The 19,398-nt window shown below is 42.3% G+C and overlaps 1 protein-coding gene across 1 annotated transcript in view; it reads right to left on the bottom strand.

Moving 5' to 3' along the window:
• LOC138498460 (histidine N-acetyltransferase-like) overlaps positions 1–19,398 on the bottom strand; it is a 63,301-nt gene that overhangs the window by 26,962 nt on the left and 16,941 nt on the right. Inside the window, exon 2 of the mRNA XM_069622371.1 lies at positions 1,178–1,402. Coding sequence (XP_069478472.1) covers positions 1,178–1,402 — 225 coding nt within the window. The remainder of the gene's footprint in view (positions 1–1,177; positions 1,403–19,398) is intronic.

Raw genomic sequence — 19,398 nt, forward strand, 5'->3', positions numbered from 1 at the left:
CTCCATACCCTCTCTTCACCCAGGTAGCTCCTGGTTTATGCAGGAAAGAACTTGGTACCATCCTCACCGGCCTTCCTCTGCTTCACCTATACACCTGGGTCAATTTTGGTATTCGCAGACTAGGACTGCAATTGGCGATACTCCCCCATTGCTCCTGTTCAATCGGACCATCTATTCCATAGGTGACCTGGGACTTGATAGATGCTATGCTGCTTCCAGGACGCTCCTGACTCCCGGACCCCTCCTGACATATATTGCCTGGGGATCTCGCCTGTTCTTCCTCCTCCTGGTCTGCCTAAGGCCAAAATCAGCCAATTGGAAGCCATAGCCTTCATAACCAATTAGTGTCTCTTCCTGGTGCTGGCGAACTGCACACTGGGACAAGGCAGGTCTGCCAGGACACAATCCACTGACAAGTAAAATAAGAATTATTTAGAGCATCTGGGCCTCCATGCAGCACTGAACATGCTGCCATCGTTGTAAAAAGAAAGCAGCCACAGGGAAGGTTTATAGATTTGTGTAGACTCTTTTGGACTTGCTTTCCCTGTGTTGTGGCAGCTGTAAAAGATTAAAAAGTAGCAACACTGCTGTACTGTAGAGAGCTGCTTTTCTGCTTTTGCAGTCCTTTTCCAAGGGGGGAGACCACCTTGCTAAAAAAAACACCAAATAACCATTCACTAGAGTTTACCGTAGTCAGTGTCTTTACTGAGTCTGTGTTATAGTGTAAATAATATGCTAATGAGAATTTGAAAACATTACCATACCATGCCATCCAGTTTATCTGCCTTCCTGCACCGACGCTAGGCATATCCCTCTCCACTAACCCTTGGCACTCTGAGAATAAAGGACCAGCAGGAACCCGGAGAGGCAGGTATGGGTGAGCTACGGTGCCAGAAGATAAAGGATTGTTTACCATCTACCTTGCCAGCCAATGCCTGTCTCAACCTCAATGCTTTCATGCCATCCCCTAGAAACACACTTGATCCGGCAGAAAAGGTCCATAGACTGCTTCTGCATGCAACAATGTGCTATGCAGATCCTCATATGCACTCAATCCTTCACTCGCCCACTCATTGAAGCTCTCTCTCTCTCAAGTAATGGGTCCCTTCTTTCACTCTACATGAGGAGCCCCTTTCCCATGTCCTTCCCTATGGGTCCCATTTTAGTGGCATCTTACCTTGGAATGCACCACTCGGTACTGGGAGAGCATGCCCGGTGAAGGGTCCTCTCTTCTTGTTAACCTAATGACCTTAACAGCTGGGAACTCAGTCTTCAAAAAGTCTTCGACAAAGTTCTGAATCAGTCCAACGATACCTCGCCCCCTCTCCCAGGGAGCGACTCTCAAGCCTTCCACAACAGCAGTGCTTCCGTCATCCACCAAGAGAACTGACTCTAGAGCGATCTGGTGAGAGAGAGCATAATATAGTCAGAGCAGGGAGAAGACCTTACCTTAATACAGTCAGGGCAGAGAGAAGACCTTAATACAGTCTGAGCAGAGAGATCACCTTAATACAGTCTGAGCAGAGAGATCACCTTAATACAGTCTGAGCAGAGAGATCACCTTAATACAGTCTGAGCAGAGAGATCCCCTTAATACAGTCTGAGCAGAGAGAAGACCTTAATACAGTCAGAGCAGGGGGAAGACCGTAATACAGTCAGAGCAGTGAAAAAACCTAATACAGTCAGAGCAGAGGGAACAGAGACCACGCTAGAGCCAGAAAAGTCCTGGTTAAGACCATAATAAAGTCAGAGCAAAGAGAAGACCTTAATACTGTCTGAGCAGAGGGATCAGAGATCATCCTAGAGCCAGAAAAGTGATAATTACGACCTTAATACGGTCTAAGCAGCTTGAAGAGAGATTTGCATGCAGTCACAATGTGGATAATAATACCACCGAACAGTCAGAGCAAGTAGAACATGTGAAGATCCAATCCACTAATGCTGTTTGGAGTTGTCGTTTTTGGCTCTCACACATTCTGACTTTGGCATCATCAGAGCAAGAATAAAATGTTGAGGATTAAGCTCACACACAAAAGTGGGAAAGACATGACAAAGCCAGCCAGCTGAACCTGTGTCTGTGTGCTATGGCTGAGTGACCATTGACTTTGCATTGTTCCACAATCACCTGGTAGCTTGCAGCACAGCTCAACAACTGCTGATTGGGCTTCCATGGCAAGAGACAAGGGGCATGGCTTTCCAGCTCATTAAACCATGGTAGAGGATGAGTGATGGGACCAGGCAGGCAATGGGGCTGGGTGCCACCACATACACCATACTTCAGATCCCAGCTCTGGTAAACAGATGATCCAGCAGCCTCCGAGGTCCCTCACCAGCTAAGGTTTTAAAAGATGGATAGGACCCTAGTCACTGGTGGTGTCTCACCCATGTCACTTCATAGTCAAGACACACTGAGATATTTAGGATGACAGAGACACCACATACATGCTTAAACTTCATGGGAATGATAGAGCCAAGGGTGGTATGACACCAGGGAACTAAGCTGGGATAGGCCACCAGTAGCTGAGAAATCCATTCCCAGGCATCATACGTTTTCTTGCCCTTCCTAGAATACAACCAGCAGCAATGTGAGGAAAAGGGCTCCATGTGGCAGGCTTCGCACCCCTCCTAAAGCTATCTGTAAGACAGCTACCAATGAATGACAGTAACCACTGGAGAAAGACTCTTATAAGAATGCTTAATTTAGGGTCCCTATAGGCAACTTGATTCAAACATATTGGATTGGTTTGCTAAGAGGAACTGGTTTCACTTGCACAGCCAGCCAGAAACTTGGCAAATCGAGGTTTGTGGGCACCAACACAGAGCAGGCATGGAATTCTCTCACCTCAGCTCAACATTCTCCCAGAGCCTCTGGATTTGGACTTGGATGTGCCATGCAGCAATATAGATCCAAGATGGTGGCCTGCCCTGATAAGTGCCCAGTCTACGGAGCTGCACTGGAATTTAGTTGCCATCAGCTGATAAACCAGTGATTTCACCTCAAGTAAGACAATGCCCATGCTCGGTAGGGTCTAGTGACTAGCCGAAGTTAATACCCCAATTACTGAATTATTGATTCTGCAGATAAACTCACTAGTATACAAGCCCATCATTTACAAGAGGGTGTGGGGGTTGTTGGTTGGAGGCTTTACAAGTTGATTGCGGATTGCTTCAATGTGGCGGATGGAAGAATTCAGGAGGCGGTAAAGAAGGAGGAGGTGCAGGTGGAGAAAAGAGGAAGAGGAAGTAGGGCATCGGCAAGGAGAGGTAACATCAGGGAGAGTGAAGAAAAGTAGAGGAGCTGGGGATGAAGGCAGCGCATTTCAAGGAGGGGTAGAGTGAACACAAACAGGAGAGGAGCAGATGGAGGGGAGGGGAGGCACCGAAAAAAACAAGGAGGAGGAAGAGGATCTGAAAGAGAGAAGACATCAAGAAGAGACGTAAAGCACGAATGATGTCGTAACAACTGGCCAGGAGTCAGAGAAGGAGAAAGGGAACAGGTGAAGTGGAAGAATGTTAATAGGGGGAGAGCATTGCAAGTTATCAAAGAGAAAAGTAACGCAGAAAGGTTAGAGGAGGGGGAAAAGGAAGGAAAGCAAGAGGTGCCAAAGTCCGAGCTCAGTGGCAAAAATGGTATCACCTAAGTTCTGGAGAAAAATGTGAAAGAACAGGTAAGCAGCACCGAGAGGACTGGCTCTACCAATTCCTGGGGTCCCAGTGATCTTGGCTAAGATCGGCAGTGGTTTAGATGACCAGTCCACAACCCAAGGTGCTTGTGAACCAGCAGTGATGGAGAGTTTTATGGAAGAGAGTGACATCCTGACAAGCACGAACAAAGACCAAGATTGTGATTTACACGAGTCGAGACAGAAGAGCTGGGGTACATGAAGCCCAATGACTGGAGGTGTTTTTTCTGTTTACTGATGGCTAGCGGAACCTAAGGTAGCGAAATGGGGACTTATGACTTAATGTTGAAAACAAGGATGTAGTTGTCTTGAGAAATGTCTTTCTTAGGTTGATTATGCTATGCATAAAATAGCACTGACTTTTAAGAAAAAACTATTTCAAGAGCAAAAGAAAGGACTGCATTTGAGCTAATTTGTATATGTGTATACCCCGAATGCCTTGCTGATGTGCCTCTAAACTGGAGGTGAATTCCCAGCAATGCTTACTACGTGGCGTTGTGGCATGTGAGACTTGGCTCAAATGGAATATTGTACTTTCGCATTTCAGCTGAAAGCTTTTTTTAAATTGAATATATATATATATATATATATATATATATATATATATATATTCAGTGAAAAAACATTGTTAAAGGGACTTTATGGTTAAGTTGCGCTGCTAAAAACCTTTAAAATTCAGTAAAAAATCATTGTTAAAAGGACGTTATGGTTACAAGTAAAATCGAAAACCCCTTGAAATTCACCAGTTATGGTAAGCTAAGCAACCATAACTCACGCCACCACTGTGCACTGCTAAGACTAACGCCTAAGACATCAAAGATGAGATCACCAATATCATTGATGACATCATGACCGTCCGCATGTGCGCATGCGCATGACACCCTCAGGTCCTACGAACATCGCGACTGTCCGTATCTGTCTGCCGCACGTGTGCTGCATTTTTAATTAGATTGGGACCCGAACACTGTCCGGCGGACACTTGTGCGCATGCGCATGACACCCTCGAGTCCTACGAACATCATGCCTGTTCGTATTGGTCCGTCGCACGTGTGTCACACTTTTAATTAGTTTGGGGACCCAAACACTGTCCGTAGAACACCCTTGTGCATGCGCACATCTGACCCCATGCATTCGGTGTTCTACGGACAGCCGTCCCATTCGCGAACGTGCTCGCAACGCCATCATGTGACCACACCCACACTAAGCATGGGTCCTTGTCCGCGAACTCAGTCCGGGTCCTCAGACATACAAAAAGTGCTTTTTTGAGCAATCCAAGGTATTTTACTGTGAAACTCCACCCTTGCACATGTCCCAGACCATCTCCCTAGCGATCTGGATACTTTTCTGAACTTTTTGAGCCCTTTTCGGTGTTCGAAGTGTTCGTGGACAGAGCAGCTGTCCGCGGAGCGCGCACCAACACCCCTATAAAAGGGTACCCCCCAGAACTGCTCCTCATTCTGTTTCTGGCTACCAGAGAGAGCATTGCTCTACAGAGAGCATTGCTCAATACTGGTGTGCTGTGCTATCTACACTGCTTTGGCTGCTGACCTCTGCCTGCTGTCCTGTGCATGCTGTGTCTGCTGTGCCACTCCTATGCCTGCTGTGCTACATTCCAGATGGCAACCATGGCTTCCACCTGTACAGTTGCCTCGGCTTCAGCACCACCCCCACCCCCTCCACCACCTTCCCAAGGGCCTGGAGAGGGGAACAGACATGAGGATGCAGAGATGAAGAGGATGACGAGGATGAGTTAGTGGAAGTCTGTACTACTCACAACCCCAGTGAATCTTGGGTGTGGAGGTTGTTTACGACTGTTGGAGGGGTACCCAAGGCTCGTGCAAACAAGGTGCGCTGTACTGAGTGCCAGATGTTGCTCAGTCATGGCAAACCAGGTTTGTACAGTTACGGTACTACCTCCATGAAGCGACACCTAAAGTCGTTCCACACTGGCGCATTTCGGAGGGTTGTCCCCTGCGATAAAAGTAGTAGTTTAATTTCCTCTACAGCATCCTCCGTTTCTGCTCCTGCCACCACAAGAGACACTCCTGTGGGGGAGCGCATCCCTCAAGCTGCCTTGCAGGCCATACGTGACACAGTAGACCCTTACCTTTCCAGGGTCACAGTATTGTGTATGTACTGTGGCACACTACTCTGCAGGGGGGAGACTCTTCAAAGTGCTTTCGAGGCTGCGGTCCGGGAGCATGAGAAGGGCTGCCCACTACCTGATTAAGGCCCACCCTACATCTTCGTTTCTCCAACTGCTCCTTTCTTATATCCGTGGTTGGTGCCCTTTCTTACCCTCCCTTCCCGTCCTTTCCTTGTGTGTCTTGTTAAGAAAATACAAAACATCAAAAAACAAAAAAACAGGCTCTTTTCAGAGCCACCTTTCATAGTTTAAAAATAGAAGTGGCAATGAAATGCTGCAGGGCCCTGTGCATTTTTGGATCTCTGCGGACATTGATATTTTTGGGGTACTGTGCTATCAAAACCATTGCACTATTTTCTGGGAGTAAGTGGGGGCTCTGAAAAGAGCCTTTTTGTGGTGTTTTTTGTGTTTCAAAAGTTCAAGTAGTCAAACAGCTACTGGAAAAAGCATTGCTATACTTCCAAAAAAGGTTTCAATGCATTTTGTATATTTCGCCGAAAAATCTTATTCCCAGCCTCAGTAAAATGGACTTCATCTCTACGAAAAATGTGTGTGCTACGAAAAATAATATTTTCATTTTGGAAAGAGGACATGCCAATATCTCTCAAAAAGGCACATACAGCCTTGTTGACATTGCGCCTCGCTTTCTCCATTTGTGGACCAAATGAAGAAGAACGCAGCCACATTGGTCTCTGCGCAATGCAAGAAAAAATTACTTGGAAGTTTGGAAACATGTCCATGACTTTCCCAAGTCCTTCTTTCATTGCAAATTGCAAGGAGATTCCAGAGACATGTCCTAAACTGTTCCCTTCACAAGGAATAATAATAATGTCTGGATGACGCTGTGTCACCAAAGTAGCACAAACAGGAACCAAATCCAGCCACTTCATTCCAAGCACTCCATGCCAGTGCACATCCACATGAGGGAATCCAAGATGTGCAGCAACTGCACAGCGATCTGCATGTACCTCCAACCAATTTGTCCATGAGTCACCCAAAATCCAGACAATCTGCCTTCTGAAGAACACAGACATTGCTATCTGCTCTACTCTCAGAAACAGACTTTCTGCCAAAGTCTCTCTTACACATCACACCCAGTAAACCTTATTGACCAATCCCTTGCCCTGCACAGTCTTTGCATGCCTCTCAGGCTCAAAATCCATGTATGTAATATTCGTTGTCCGCGGACAACTGCAGTGTCCATGGACAAATCATAAAATCTGAGTGGGGAATGAAAATTTAAATAGTGTACCCCACTTCCCCTTTGAGGTTGGCTCTGAAAAGAGCCTTTTCTTTTTTTGGAAAGTGCTTATAAAAAAACCTTTCATTTTGTTATATTTATTTTCACTTATTTTCTTCCTGATGTCTTCAAATTATTCTCTGTAAAGCACTCCTTATATTTTGAAATGACATAGCATTTCCCAATATGGATAAAGAAATACCATCTGCTTTAAAATAGATAGTCACCATTAACAAAACCAATATTGTCATTGTTACAAGACAACATCCTTCTTCCAAACAAGAAAGCAGACATCCCTCTGTTCACCAAACTCCTTGTACCATTTTGCTGGGGACAGAAAACATTAGAATTCTCCCATAGTACCCTAGGCAATATTTCAGAAAAAAAATCAACTTCCCATTTGGAACAACCTTTATCACTGCCTGTACCAGGTTTGAAGAGCACTCAACAAACTAAGAGCACTGATGTATCCCGAATAGAACCACCACAATGCAGTACCACTACATCTGGTCCCTTCCATATGCAGAAAGTCTTACAAGCTCCAACCACTGCCTGCATATTGGAACCAGACACAGTTGACCAAAATAACCTCCACTCCTTCAATTCAAAACCAAAACTGGCAGCCTTATGTTTAAACATAGCATACCTCTTCAAGCTATAAACAAATAGATCTCCAACAACCAACACCCTCACTTTCTTCACCTCTGCCATCTTCACTACACACACCCTCTCTTCCTGCAAAGAACAACGTCAACACCGGATTGGCTAATCCCTGCAGTCCCCTTTCCATGCTGGATTTGCTGAGAAACCCTGGATGTGGCATGCCCTGTCTGCGAACAGCCGCAGTGTCCGTGGAGCGCATAACACTGGGGAAGCCCTTCTATCCTTTCCACTTTACACTCTGCACCATTCCCTCATTGGCTACTGCTAAGCAGTCAAACAACCATCCACCAATCACATCCAAGAACTCTACAACTAACTCCATCATCACAGTTCAGCACTTTAGATGTACTGTTGATCACTCGGAGTACAATTCTGCTGTGATTGCATATGCTTGCATATTTATGCACATACACATATATGTACACAAACTACAGGTATGAATATTTTGTGCACTGTACATGTACAACTCTTGTATGAATGCATTTGAACAAGGGTACCTGCCACTTACCCTGTATGACCGACAAAAAAAAAACTTACTGTCATTTTTCCCATCTGCTATGTCATGAGCAAGTGTCACTTGCAAAGCTGTGTGCTTTCCAAATTTTCATTTACCCAAATAACTAATTGTAATGGGCAAATTGGGCCTCATTACAAGAATTGCGGAATGGGTTCACGGGTGCCGCTAATGGTGGCGGCACCCGTTAACCCATTCCGCAATATTACGAGACCCCCTCGCGGGCCCCGGTAAGGACACCTGGTAAAACCAGGCATCGTTACCGGGTCCCGCGAGAAGACCAGGGAGCGAACAATGGGCCAGTCGTAATCAGCCCGTTGTTAGCTCCCTGCATCCATTCCCATTGAGCCCTATCGGGGAATGGGAATGGGGAAGATCCGGGCCCGGGTTCCCTGTAGGGGGAATTACCGGGCCCTCCAAACTCGAAATGGCCTGGTAATTCCCCATTCAGGGAACCCGGACCCGGTTCTGGTGGCAGCAATGCCACCAATAGCGGCATGGCTACTGCCAAAGCCGTAATGAGGCCCATTCTGTCATTTTTGTAACCACTGCCACATATTTATCCACATTTCAAGCATAATAGCATTTCATGCTTTATATTGCATAGGATGTACATACAGTGTCCTTTGTGTACATTCTGGGCATTTTACATAAAATATAATTTCAACTTGCTTTAGAAATGATTACAATAGTAATCAGACACAGCACACACAGCTTTCTAACAAAGTGTCATTTCATGTTAAAAGATGGGAGAAATAACAGTATGATTGTAAATGGCAAGAACCATATTCAAATGCATGCAATGTATGGTTTCCTGTTCTGTGTTGTGATATGGTTAAATGAAAACTTGTAAAACACACACCGTTCAAAGTGACACTTGATCATAGCAGATGAGAGAAATGACAGCATGACATTTTTACTAGTTATCCAGTGTAAGTAGCAGGTACCCTGGGTTCCTAATTATAGCCTCGAAATCCAAAGCATTGAATGCAAAAGCCTCGAAAAAAATGCATCAAAAAAACGATTTTTTTTGCTACCGCCGAAGTCGTAATGAGGCCCTATGTATTCGAGGGAATCACTGGATACCAGTACCCTGCATTGTAAATACATACATTGCATGCTTTTCACTAGAGTTCCTGTTATTTACCCAGTTTAACTACCAAGAAACACATTCTGTTATTTCTCCTATCTCCTAACATCAAATAACACTGCCTTAAAAAGCCAAGTGTGCTCTGTGTGCTTGCTATTGGAATCATTTCGAAGGCAAGTTCAACTGACAGATTCTAAGTAAAATATCCAGAATGCACATAGACAAATTAAACTGCATGTACATGCTATGCACAACTAACAGAAAGCAATATTACTGCAAAAACAAACAAATACATGTCTACATTAACAACAGTACTATTAACACACATGTGTACTAACTTCTTTCTTTCACAATTGCAGTGAAGACCACTATTGTGAAAACCAGCAGCGTCTGAAGTACAAAAGAGAACTCCGAAGAAACCTACTCTTTGCACCCAAAAAAGTAAGTGTAATACTGCCATAATGTTCTAACTGTTACTCAAACACTGTAGAATTCTAGTATTGTAAAACAAGCAATTGTATTAATGTTGCAGCATTAGATTCAGTATTACTGATTGCACCTCAGCAGGTGCACTCTTTGTATTGTCATCTCAACACCAGTATAGTAACACATAAAAACGAGAATAGCCTTTACAACCTAAAGTAACATCCCATTGCACAATCACACACCTTTACATACATGCCTACCACCATACTCAGACACTCATGCACAATGCACATATACATGTCAACTAAGTGGCTGTGTTTGAACGCGGCCAAGACAGAACTTATGTTGTTTGGCCCAAGACTTACAAGAGTTGGCCTTAGCCACAAGTATTCCAACTTTACTATTGATGGTAGCTAAATAAAGGTTGTGCCCAAAGTTAAGACTCTCGGCACTTACATGGAGGAAAGCCTGGACTGCAACGCCCATGTACCTGCTATCAGAAAAAACACAAACTATCACCTCAAGGTGCTTCGACAGATTGCGCCTCTAATTTCAATAGAGAATAGAACTAAACTGGTGAGGGCCGTGATCCTCCCTCGAAGTGGTTACTATAACGCCCTACTGGGAGGTGCAACCAGATTAGATGTTCAAGAGCTACAAAAAATTCAAAACTCAGCCACACGTATCATCTTTCAGATGAAACGGTCAGAACCAACCACTGCAGCATGGAAAAGACTACACTGGCTACCAGTGGCAGTTTGTATCCAATTTAAACTATTAACGACTATGTATTTATGGGAATGCTCCTGTGCATTTGAAAGAGCAAGTAAGCATATACCAACCTCAAAGAAATTTGAGATCTGCTGAGAGCTGTTCCTAGAAACAGCACCCGGTTAAATGTGCCAGGGGCCTTGGTCGAGCCTTTCATGTCCGGGGGGCAACAGCCTGGAATGCCCTGCCATCTACAGTATGAAAAACTGAAAACCATCTTGAATTTAGAAAGCAGTTAAAAACAGACTTCTTAATCAATATGACTGATTTTTTTAGTAGTTAAGCCTCACACTTTTGTCTCTCTGCGCCTGGATGCCCACGTGCTTGGGCGCAATACAAATAAAATAACATAACCTAACAATGCACAACGTCCCAACCCACACTTTCTTTATTTCTCCAACAGACCCCAAAGAATGCCTCCCAAAAAGCAACTCCATAGAAAGCAACGAAGTAGAACAAATCAAAATGAAAGTGTACAATATAAGCATCCACTCTAGCAGAATGTATACAAAAAGTTCAAATAAAACAGCTAATACAGTCACTAAGCAAAACTAAAGCAGCTTCCAGTAAAGAAACTTTGACTCCTCTTTCAAAATTAAACAGAAGGTTATTAAAAATACTGTGTAAACAATTGTTTGTACCCTTGCTGGTAAAGAATGCTTAAAGTATAAAGCAGATACTGAGGGGGACAGATACAGATTTTGAGGCCTGTCTCAAACACATTTTTCAAAAGTTTGGTCTCCTAAGTAAGAGATCCAAAAAGTGAGTCTGAAAGTACTAACCACTCACTTTGTTGGTATATTAATGTGTTAGGAAACAGTTATTTATTTTCTAATCATGTGAAACATGTAGTACATAAATGAGAATTGCTAAAAGATACAACATACATGTAAAAATTAACAGTTGACAGTGACATCATAAAGAATATACTATACAGCAAATATACAAATAGGTATCAATTATTATTTGATTGACAAAGATAGTGTACATGCTTATGTGAATACATAAGTACTTTATGATAAATCAAAGAAAGATATAGTGCCTGTGAACTCGCCCGAGTTTCAAAGGCGCCTTAACTAGGGTATAACTTCCATTGAACAGTTAATGTTCTATAAAGATTTAACAATAAATGTTCCAGGGTCATAGGGTGAAAGATATCTTTGCCATTAAAAAGACTGCAGCTACCACTAGTGCTAACACTGCACCTATACATCTCGATGTAGACACAAGTAAACATAACAAAAAAAAATATTTTTACAAAAAATGTTCCACCACAGAGTCCTTCAGAACCTTATAAAAACAGGAGAGAAATCATGCACAACCCAAAACCTACCATAGAAAATTAATCATAGAAGCTCTCATAGACAGTGCAATCCTTCTCAAAAGTAAGGAAAGTATTTATTTTAGTTTTAAACAGAATAAAACCACTAACAAAATTAACTACTAAACTACAAAAGGACTTCTCAATAAACGGAATATCAACAAAGATAGCTTTGCAAACATCTGGGGAGGTGAATGGAGTCACACCACCAGCACATAACCATATTTCAAAGAAGAAGCATACAAACAAAAGCAAAGAAAACCAATTGCCATACATAGCAATGGATAAGGGTATGAAAAACTTAATAATACCAAAATGGAACAAGAAACGTTTCTCACAAAAATATCCCCAGCAAACTTAGTATCAACTCTCCATTCCACTAAACCAATACGTCCAGTCTACAAACGGCCGTGCACATCAATGTGTAACATAGGCAAAAAATCTTTCACATCTTTACGCCACTTCCTCAATCAGTATGTAAAAGGCAAAGACAAATTGAAAATAAAACTATTAAAAAACTATGGACTCCTGTCCAGTGCGAAAATACACAGGACTACAAAGACATTAATTATCCTGTATTTCTGGATCTATTTGCAAAAGCACCTTCCACAAAATCAAAATGATAGCAACACACCATTGGACTAAGAAATCCCGTTCATAAACTCTACTATGCCAAAAACCTGCTTTAGCACTGTCCAATTTAAATACAATTCTTCTACATGGTACAGCCAAAGAACTATTTGAAGAAATAGACCCTCTGTATAAACTGCCAACAGTGCTTATTGCCGTAGTGTGTAACCTGCCAGTCCTATGTTTGTATTCTGTACATATTGCCTTTCTACAATTCATTGTATAAATGTATGCTCTTGCACAGCAATGTAACCAAAGCTGAACAACCCTCTTGATGCCTATTGCGCCCTGAAACCTTCGGGACTGGCGCGCATTTCAAATATTAAAACAAACAAACAGACCACATCCAGAAAAAATATTTTGAAATGGAAACCTACTTGCAAAATTCAACATCTTTAGAAGAAACTACCAACAACATTACATATGACAACCTTCTACTACACACATACAAAAAAGAAATACTAAGTTTAAAAGCACATCTGCTGAAGTACCAAACCATGTATCTATGTGTGTGTTGCTGCAGGACTTTTTATAAGAATATCACAAAAACTGTTGATATAATGTACAAAATACAAAACAATGAAGATTCCAAGTGGTTCCAATTAGCTATCTATCTTATAGCAGACAACAATTACGAAATTACTAACCCATTAATACTTAACAGTTACTGCACTGCAAAACTTGACAACAACCAAATACCTTCACGTGCCATCACTAATAACTTGGAATTATTCCCACTAACAAAACCACTGCAACAACAACTTGTATGAGAGCATCATAATTCAAACAGTGCACTCATTTCAAGCAATAATACGCTTTGAACCATAAACAGCAAAACTACCTCTGCCGGAATTATTAAAAGGCATTTGTGGCAAAGTAGTTTATTTGGCATTAGATCTCAAAGAAAATGTACACACTCTGGGAGTGCAACGTCCAATAGATCAATCTTTGATTATCCTAGTAAATGGCGTACCTACAAAAGACAAAAATATTTGCCAGCAACTAGTGGACTTACATAAAGTTAGAGAAGCCCTGCAATATCTAAAAGACAACAATGAATACTACAAAGAAATAAACATCGAAGTAAACCTGAGGGAAACCACCAAAATAATTCAAAATTTGTCAGGAACTGGCCAATTTCAACTTCTAGATCCTACTAATGAATCCATGATTTTAGACCATTGTACAATTCACCCATTACACTCTAAAGACACCATAGATGATGCACTGGAAACTTACCAAATGTGACAAGCCAAAGGATCTCCAATCAGCATATGGGCAAAAGTGTAGAAGCACGAGCCTTTCCTCTACTCTTTCCTACTGGAAATGGAGGAAGGTACAATGAAAGGCCCACACAATTAACAGCATCAGAATACTGCTCTCTACAAATTTATTCTGAAGACCCCAGATTCAGACAAAACATGGAATACATATTCCACCTTCTCTTTGAAAGTGAATTAGCAACTATATTCTACGGAGTTGCACACACATTTAAATCAGGTACCAATTTTCAAAATATGTCAGCTAAGCAATTACTACAAAAAGTGCAAGAAAAAGATGAAGTTTAACAATCAAACATTACAAATTTTTTAGCAAATATGCGTGGTACAAAAGAATACTTGTTCCGACGTCATGCAGATGTACGCTGTATGATAAGAAACCTTGGGCCACCCACTTGGTTTGTGACATTAAGTTGTGCAGCATATGCATGGGAAGATTTGTGCGATTTCCTATGCATAGCAAACAAAAACAAAACAAATATAGATGTGAAAACATCAGGAGAACTCTTGCTCTCTAGATCCTGTAAATGTATCAAGATATTTCCATCATCGCTTCATTACTATGCTACACTTCATTTGTAATAAAACAGTGCCTCCCCTCTGAAAAGTGCAACCCTTCTTTTGGAGAAAAGAATACCAAACTAGAGGAGCACCACACATCCACATGCTTTTGTGGATCAAAGATGCCCCTAAATTTGAAGACTTTGCTCTGCTGAAATCACAATGAAACAATGAGCAGCGTAGCATTAGTGATGCCACTGTTTTACAGTTCATTCAGAAATATGTCACTTCTGAAATCCCTTCACAAGTTACACATAGTGACCTACATGCACAAATTTTACAATTTCAAAGACACAAGTGTGGAAAGTATTGTCGTCACAAATATAAAAACAAAGTGAAATACTATACCAAGTTCCGCTTTGGTTGCTCTAGACCAGTTTCAACAGGTCAAGTGAACAACTTCATGTCTTCAGTTAGACATTAGTGTCAAAGGTAAATCACCTAATTACACATATTGCATTAAAAGAACAGAAGGATCAAAATACATCAATGATTACAATGCAATAATTGCCCTCCTATGGAATGCAAATATAGAGGTGCAATACATTGCAGACAATTCCACTGCAGTTGCATGATATGTTACAACCTACTTAACCAAAGCAGAAATAGCTCAAAGTCCTCTGGGTGTCAAGGTCTGCAAAAAAGTCTCCCTCCCTTCCTCCTCACCTGAATCGTCTGTAGAGCTATCCTGAGGGTCCGACATCCTTCCTTGGTGTATCCGGGTCCATATTTTATTGTTCTTCTTGATTTCTTTCTTTCCGCGTAAGTAGGGGCGACCTCCCTGGGATGCCACTCTGTCGAGTAATTGTGGAACCGATCAGCGGGGACTCCCGGGAGCCGGCTCCTGAGCAGGGAAAAAGCCTCAGCGGCAGAAAAAACCCTGCAATGGGATGTTCATGCAAGATGGTCTCATGTAAGAGGTGGAACTGGTGTTCTTATCTTCTGTGGCTGCATTGATCCGGCAGCAAACAGAGGTATGTATGAGTTGGCAGGAGAACACCAATAATGAGCAGGATCCTTGGAGAAATAGAGGTCCACAGAAGTTGGCAAGGGAAGGGCGTCCTGACAACAGAGGATACCAGCAAGGTACTCCCAAGAAGAAGGAAGCGAGAGAGGACTCCCGAGTAAAAGGACAAGAGAGAAAAAAGGAGAAAACAAAATAGGGAGAAGAAAAAAGGGGAGAGGAAAGGGAACGGAGGGCTGGCACAAGCGAAAAAGGGGAAAAAACGGAAACGCAGGAGGAAAAGGAGAGAGCAAATGGGCAGAATAGCAGGGCTGCCAAGGGTGGCAAGCTGAAAGGAGGAAACAGCGCGTAAGGCAACGGTATGAAAAAAGATACCGGAAAGAAAACAGAAAGGCAAGATACCCAAAGAGAAACACAGGATCCAAGCTGGGAGAGTGGGATAAGGTAGAAAACACAGCGTTACCTTCGGAGTGGGAAAGCAGTGAAGGTACAACGCGGGGAACGCTGCACTGAGCCGGCACTATAGTACACGGCGGCCATCTTGGAAAAACACTAGAATGGTGATTCCAGACAGCCGCTGACATAGTGGAACATGCTATTGGCGCCTCCACAAGTCCCAAAAACGCCTCCCAACAGAATACATGACACTGGGGTGATATATCATTTGACAAAACACTATCACAGGAATTGTACAGTTTAGGCATAAAAATGCTCTCCCATAGAGAATGTGGCTGCTATGAAGCCGCAGACCATTTAACCGGTACTGCCTTGTATGGAAAATCTGAAAACATAATATGGCTAAACCTTGATTCAGCTAAAGCTAGAAAAGAGTTCTCAAATCATATGGAGACATAGAAACAATAGCAAAAAATGATCCCAACAGCGAAGACATTTTGAAAAACAACTTACTAGACACATACTATCAAAAAAAGGAGTAGCACTTTAGAAACCATGTGTCTATACCACATAGCCCAAAACCTCGCATACAAAATAATATTAAACCAGATGAGAAGAAAGGTAGATACAGAGTGGAAGATTGTTAAGGCAGCCTAGTGAAACTTACCAAACAAAGCTTTATTAATCATATGAAATTGTCCATAGAAACCCCTCAACATAAAGAAATATATTAGATGTCCATACTACAACTTTTTAAACCATGGAGAAAAGATGATTTACTAGATACCCATGTATCTAGGGTTGGTGAAAAGCAGTTGTTAGATGGCTTATAACTTTGGCGCCCTTTGATGAAACAACTGCATGAAATTTTGCAATCATATTCTTGACTCGATATCGAATGAGTTTGCCAAGTTTGGTGGGATTCTGCCAAGGGGGGGCAAAATTAGAGGGGGGTCCCAAAATAATGTAAAGGCTTATAAATGAGGTGCATTTGACAAATCTACAAGTTGGCATATTGATAATATATCTAGATGAAGATTCTTTCAAAGCAAATAAAAGCACTATAACAGACATACACTTTACGCAGTCCAAAACAATGTTACACAATGAACAGCAACAAGAAGAACACCAGGCACGACTAAATGTAGACACTCCCGACAACAGTCAAACTTCTGCAACAGGAAGCCAAGAACCACTTGGACAGCCACTCATAGCAAATGAAGCAGAATTAGCCATGACTGAAGTCGAAAACACCATGTGTCAGTCTGAGCAATCTAATCTACAGAAGACTTTGCTCTACTGAAATCACAATGAAACAATGAGCAGCGTAGCATTTTTCTAGAAATAACAAAATTGAACATGGTATGCAGCACAAAACTAAAAATTGTACCCGTCAAGTCTACAAACCTGTACTACTATATGCGAGTAGTCAAGCTGGCTCAGGCAAAACATTCTTAATAAAAATCATCAGGACGTTCCTCCAGCAATTGACAAACAACAAACTGTCAGCTGTTGTAACTGCCCCCACAGGTTTAGCCGCCTACAACATAGGCGGTGTCACTTTACACCGATTAGTACTCCTTCCAGTAGAACACCAAAACAAATGAAACTACTACAAACTTTCTCCAGAAGCTGCAATGGAACTACGCAGAGTTTTGAAGCAAATGAAAATGCTCCTAATAGATGAGGTGAGCATGGTTTCAAACTTAATGTTAGCCTTGATTCACCTCAGATTAAAGAGGTCCTGAAAACAGACTACGAAGAACTCTTTGGAGGAAAACACATTAAAGTTTTTGGAGATCTTCTTCAATTAACAGCAGTTAAAGGTGAACCTATTTTTAAAACCTCAGGGCACAAGCTATGCCGTAAAACCCTTTGCAGCATAGGAAATGTGAACCTTCGGCAGCATTTCCAATGCAAAGAATTAACTGAAAACATGCATCAATCTGCAGACCTCATGTATGCCAACATTTTAAAAAGTATTAGAATTGGTGTACTGTCTCAAGAAGCACAATCTATATTAAATACCAGGCACATCCATTCACTCTATGGCCATATCTCATGTGCTACTGATGTCATGGAACAATTAGCACACAACAATGTAAACGGTATGTCCTTGATGCCAACTCTTGCAAGCTGTGCACAATTCAATGAAACAATGTTGAAAAAAGAAATGCAACCAATAGTTGAAATTTGCTCCACAGACAAAATAGACGTGCACAGTATGACACTACCCATGTGTGAACAAGCCACAGCACGACTAAATACCTTAGAAAACTCTATCTCTAACACAGCTGGCTTGGAGAAAATATTAAAATTATCTTTAAAAACTGTAGAGTAATGCTTAAACATAACCTTGACGTGGAGCAAGGACTAGTTAATGGAGCACTTGGTACAGCTGTTGGCTTTCAAACATACCCACATGAGAACAACATTGAGTTTGTCAATATTCACTTTGACAAACTATCAGAAGTTAAAATCTTATGCTGCAGTGGTTGTGGCCAAACCCTACAGTCTTGAATTCATGGCCTGGCCAAAACTCTACATACAGCCTCAACAAAGCAGACAGTAAGTATATAATGATTGGCCTCACAAACACTGCAACATAACACACCCATGCAAATGAACACCTGACCAATAAAAGCCAAAATGCCTAGACATTCTGAAGACAATCCAACAAACCAACTACCACACATCATGTCACTATCCCATGAACACTATTACACTACTGCCAATCAGTACACAAACTTTTGAAAACATACCCTCTAAGCAGCCCACATACCACAGTCAAAATGTTATGCTGCGGTGGGTGTGGCCAGGGCCTAGAGTCTTGGGTGCATGGCCATACCTAAAAACATAACACAACCACCTCCAAAACTGTCCACTTCAATTAACATTCTGAAACAATAATTACACCCAATGCACAAACTCTTCAATACATACCCTCTTCACCCAATGCTCTACTAACTACCCAAAACCAACATCAGAGTATAGTAAAATACCGAGTAGTGTGCCCAGTGGTTGGGATGTCCACGGACAACCACGGTGACCGCAGACACCGCAAACACATCACAGCCTTCTCCCACCCAAACAAATACTGCATTTGACCCAATTCTCATCCCCCCCAATCTCTCCAGCCACTCCTACACAAACACAGTCCCCAAAATTAGATTTATGCTCAATTCCACGCCGCGCTGTCTGCTGATCCAAAATGGCGGGCGCATTGATAAAATGTGACGCTCCTCACACTTCACTCCAACCAATCAGCGAACATGTTGTCTGTTCGTGGACACGACGTAGGTCGATTGGCTAATCGGTGTCCTGTCGGTGGAGTGAACGGGGAAGTGTGTCTGCATAGCGAGATATCACTAATTCTTTTAGACCTAATTTTTTGGTTGTTACTGGGCCTGCGGTAGCGGCCCAGTAGTTATGGCTAAATTGCTATACCCATTGGAAGAGCTCTTTTTGGGTGGCTTATAACTTCGCTCCCCCTGGATGAATCCTCACCAAACTTTGCAGAAAAAGTAGTTGACCTGCTCTGAATCATTTTTTTTCCAAGTTTGGTGAGGTTTCGTCAGGGGGGGGCAAAGTTGAAGGGGGGTCCCAAAATTACATAGACATAATTGGGAAAAACGTTGCTCACGCCTACAGCCCAAACCGCTAGACGGATTTGCACCAAATATGTGGCAGGAGGGGCAGCTTGGTCCTGAAAG

The sequence above is a fragment of the Ambystoma mexicanum genome, chromosome 1p (genome assembly GCF_040938575.1).
Source record: "Ambystoma mexicanum isolate Mex_15411 chromosome 1p, UKY_AmexF1_1, whole genome shotgun sequence".
In the NCBI taxonomy this organism is placed as follows: Eukaryota; Metazoa; Chordata; class Amphibia; order Caudata; family Ambystomatidae; genus Ambystoma; species Ambystoma mexicanum.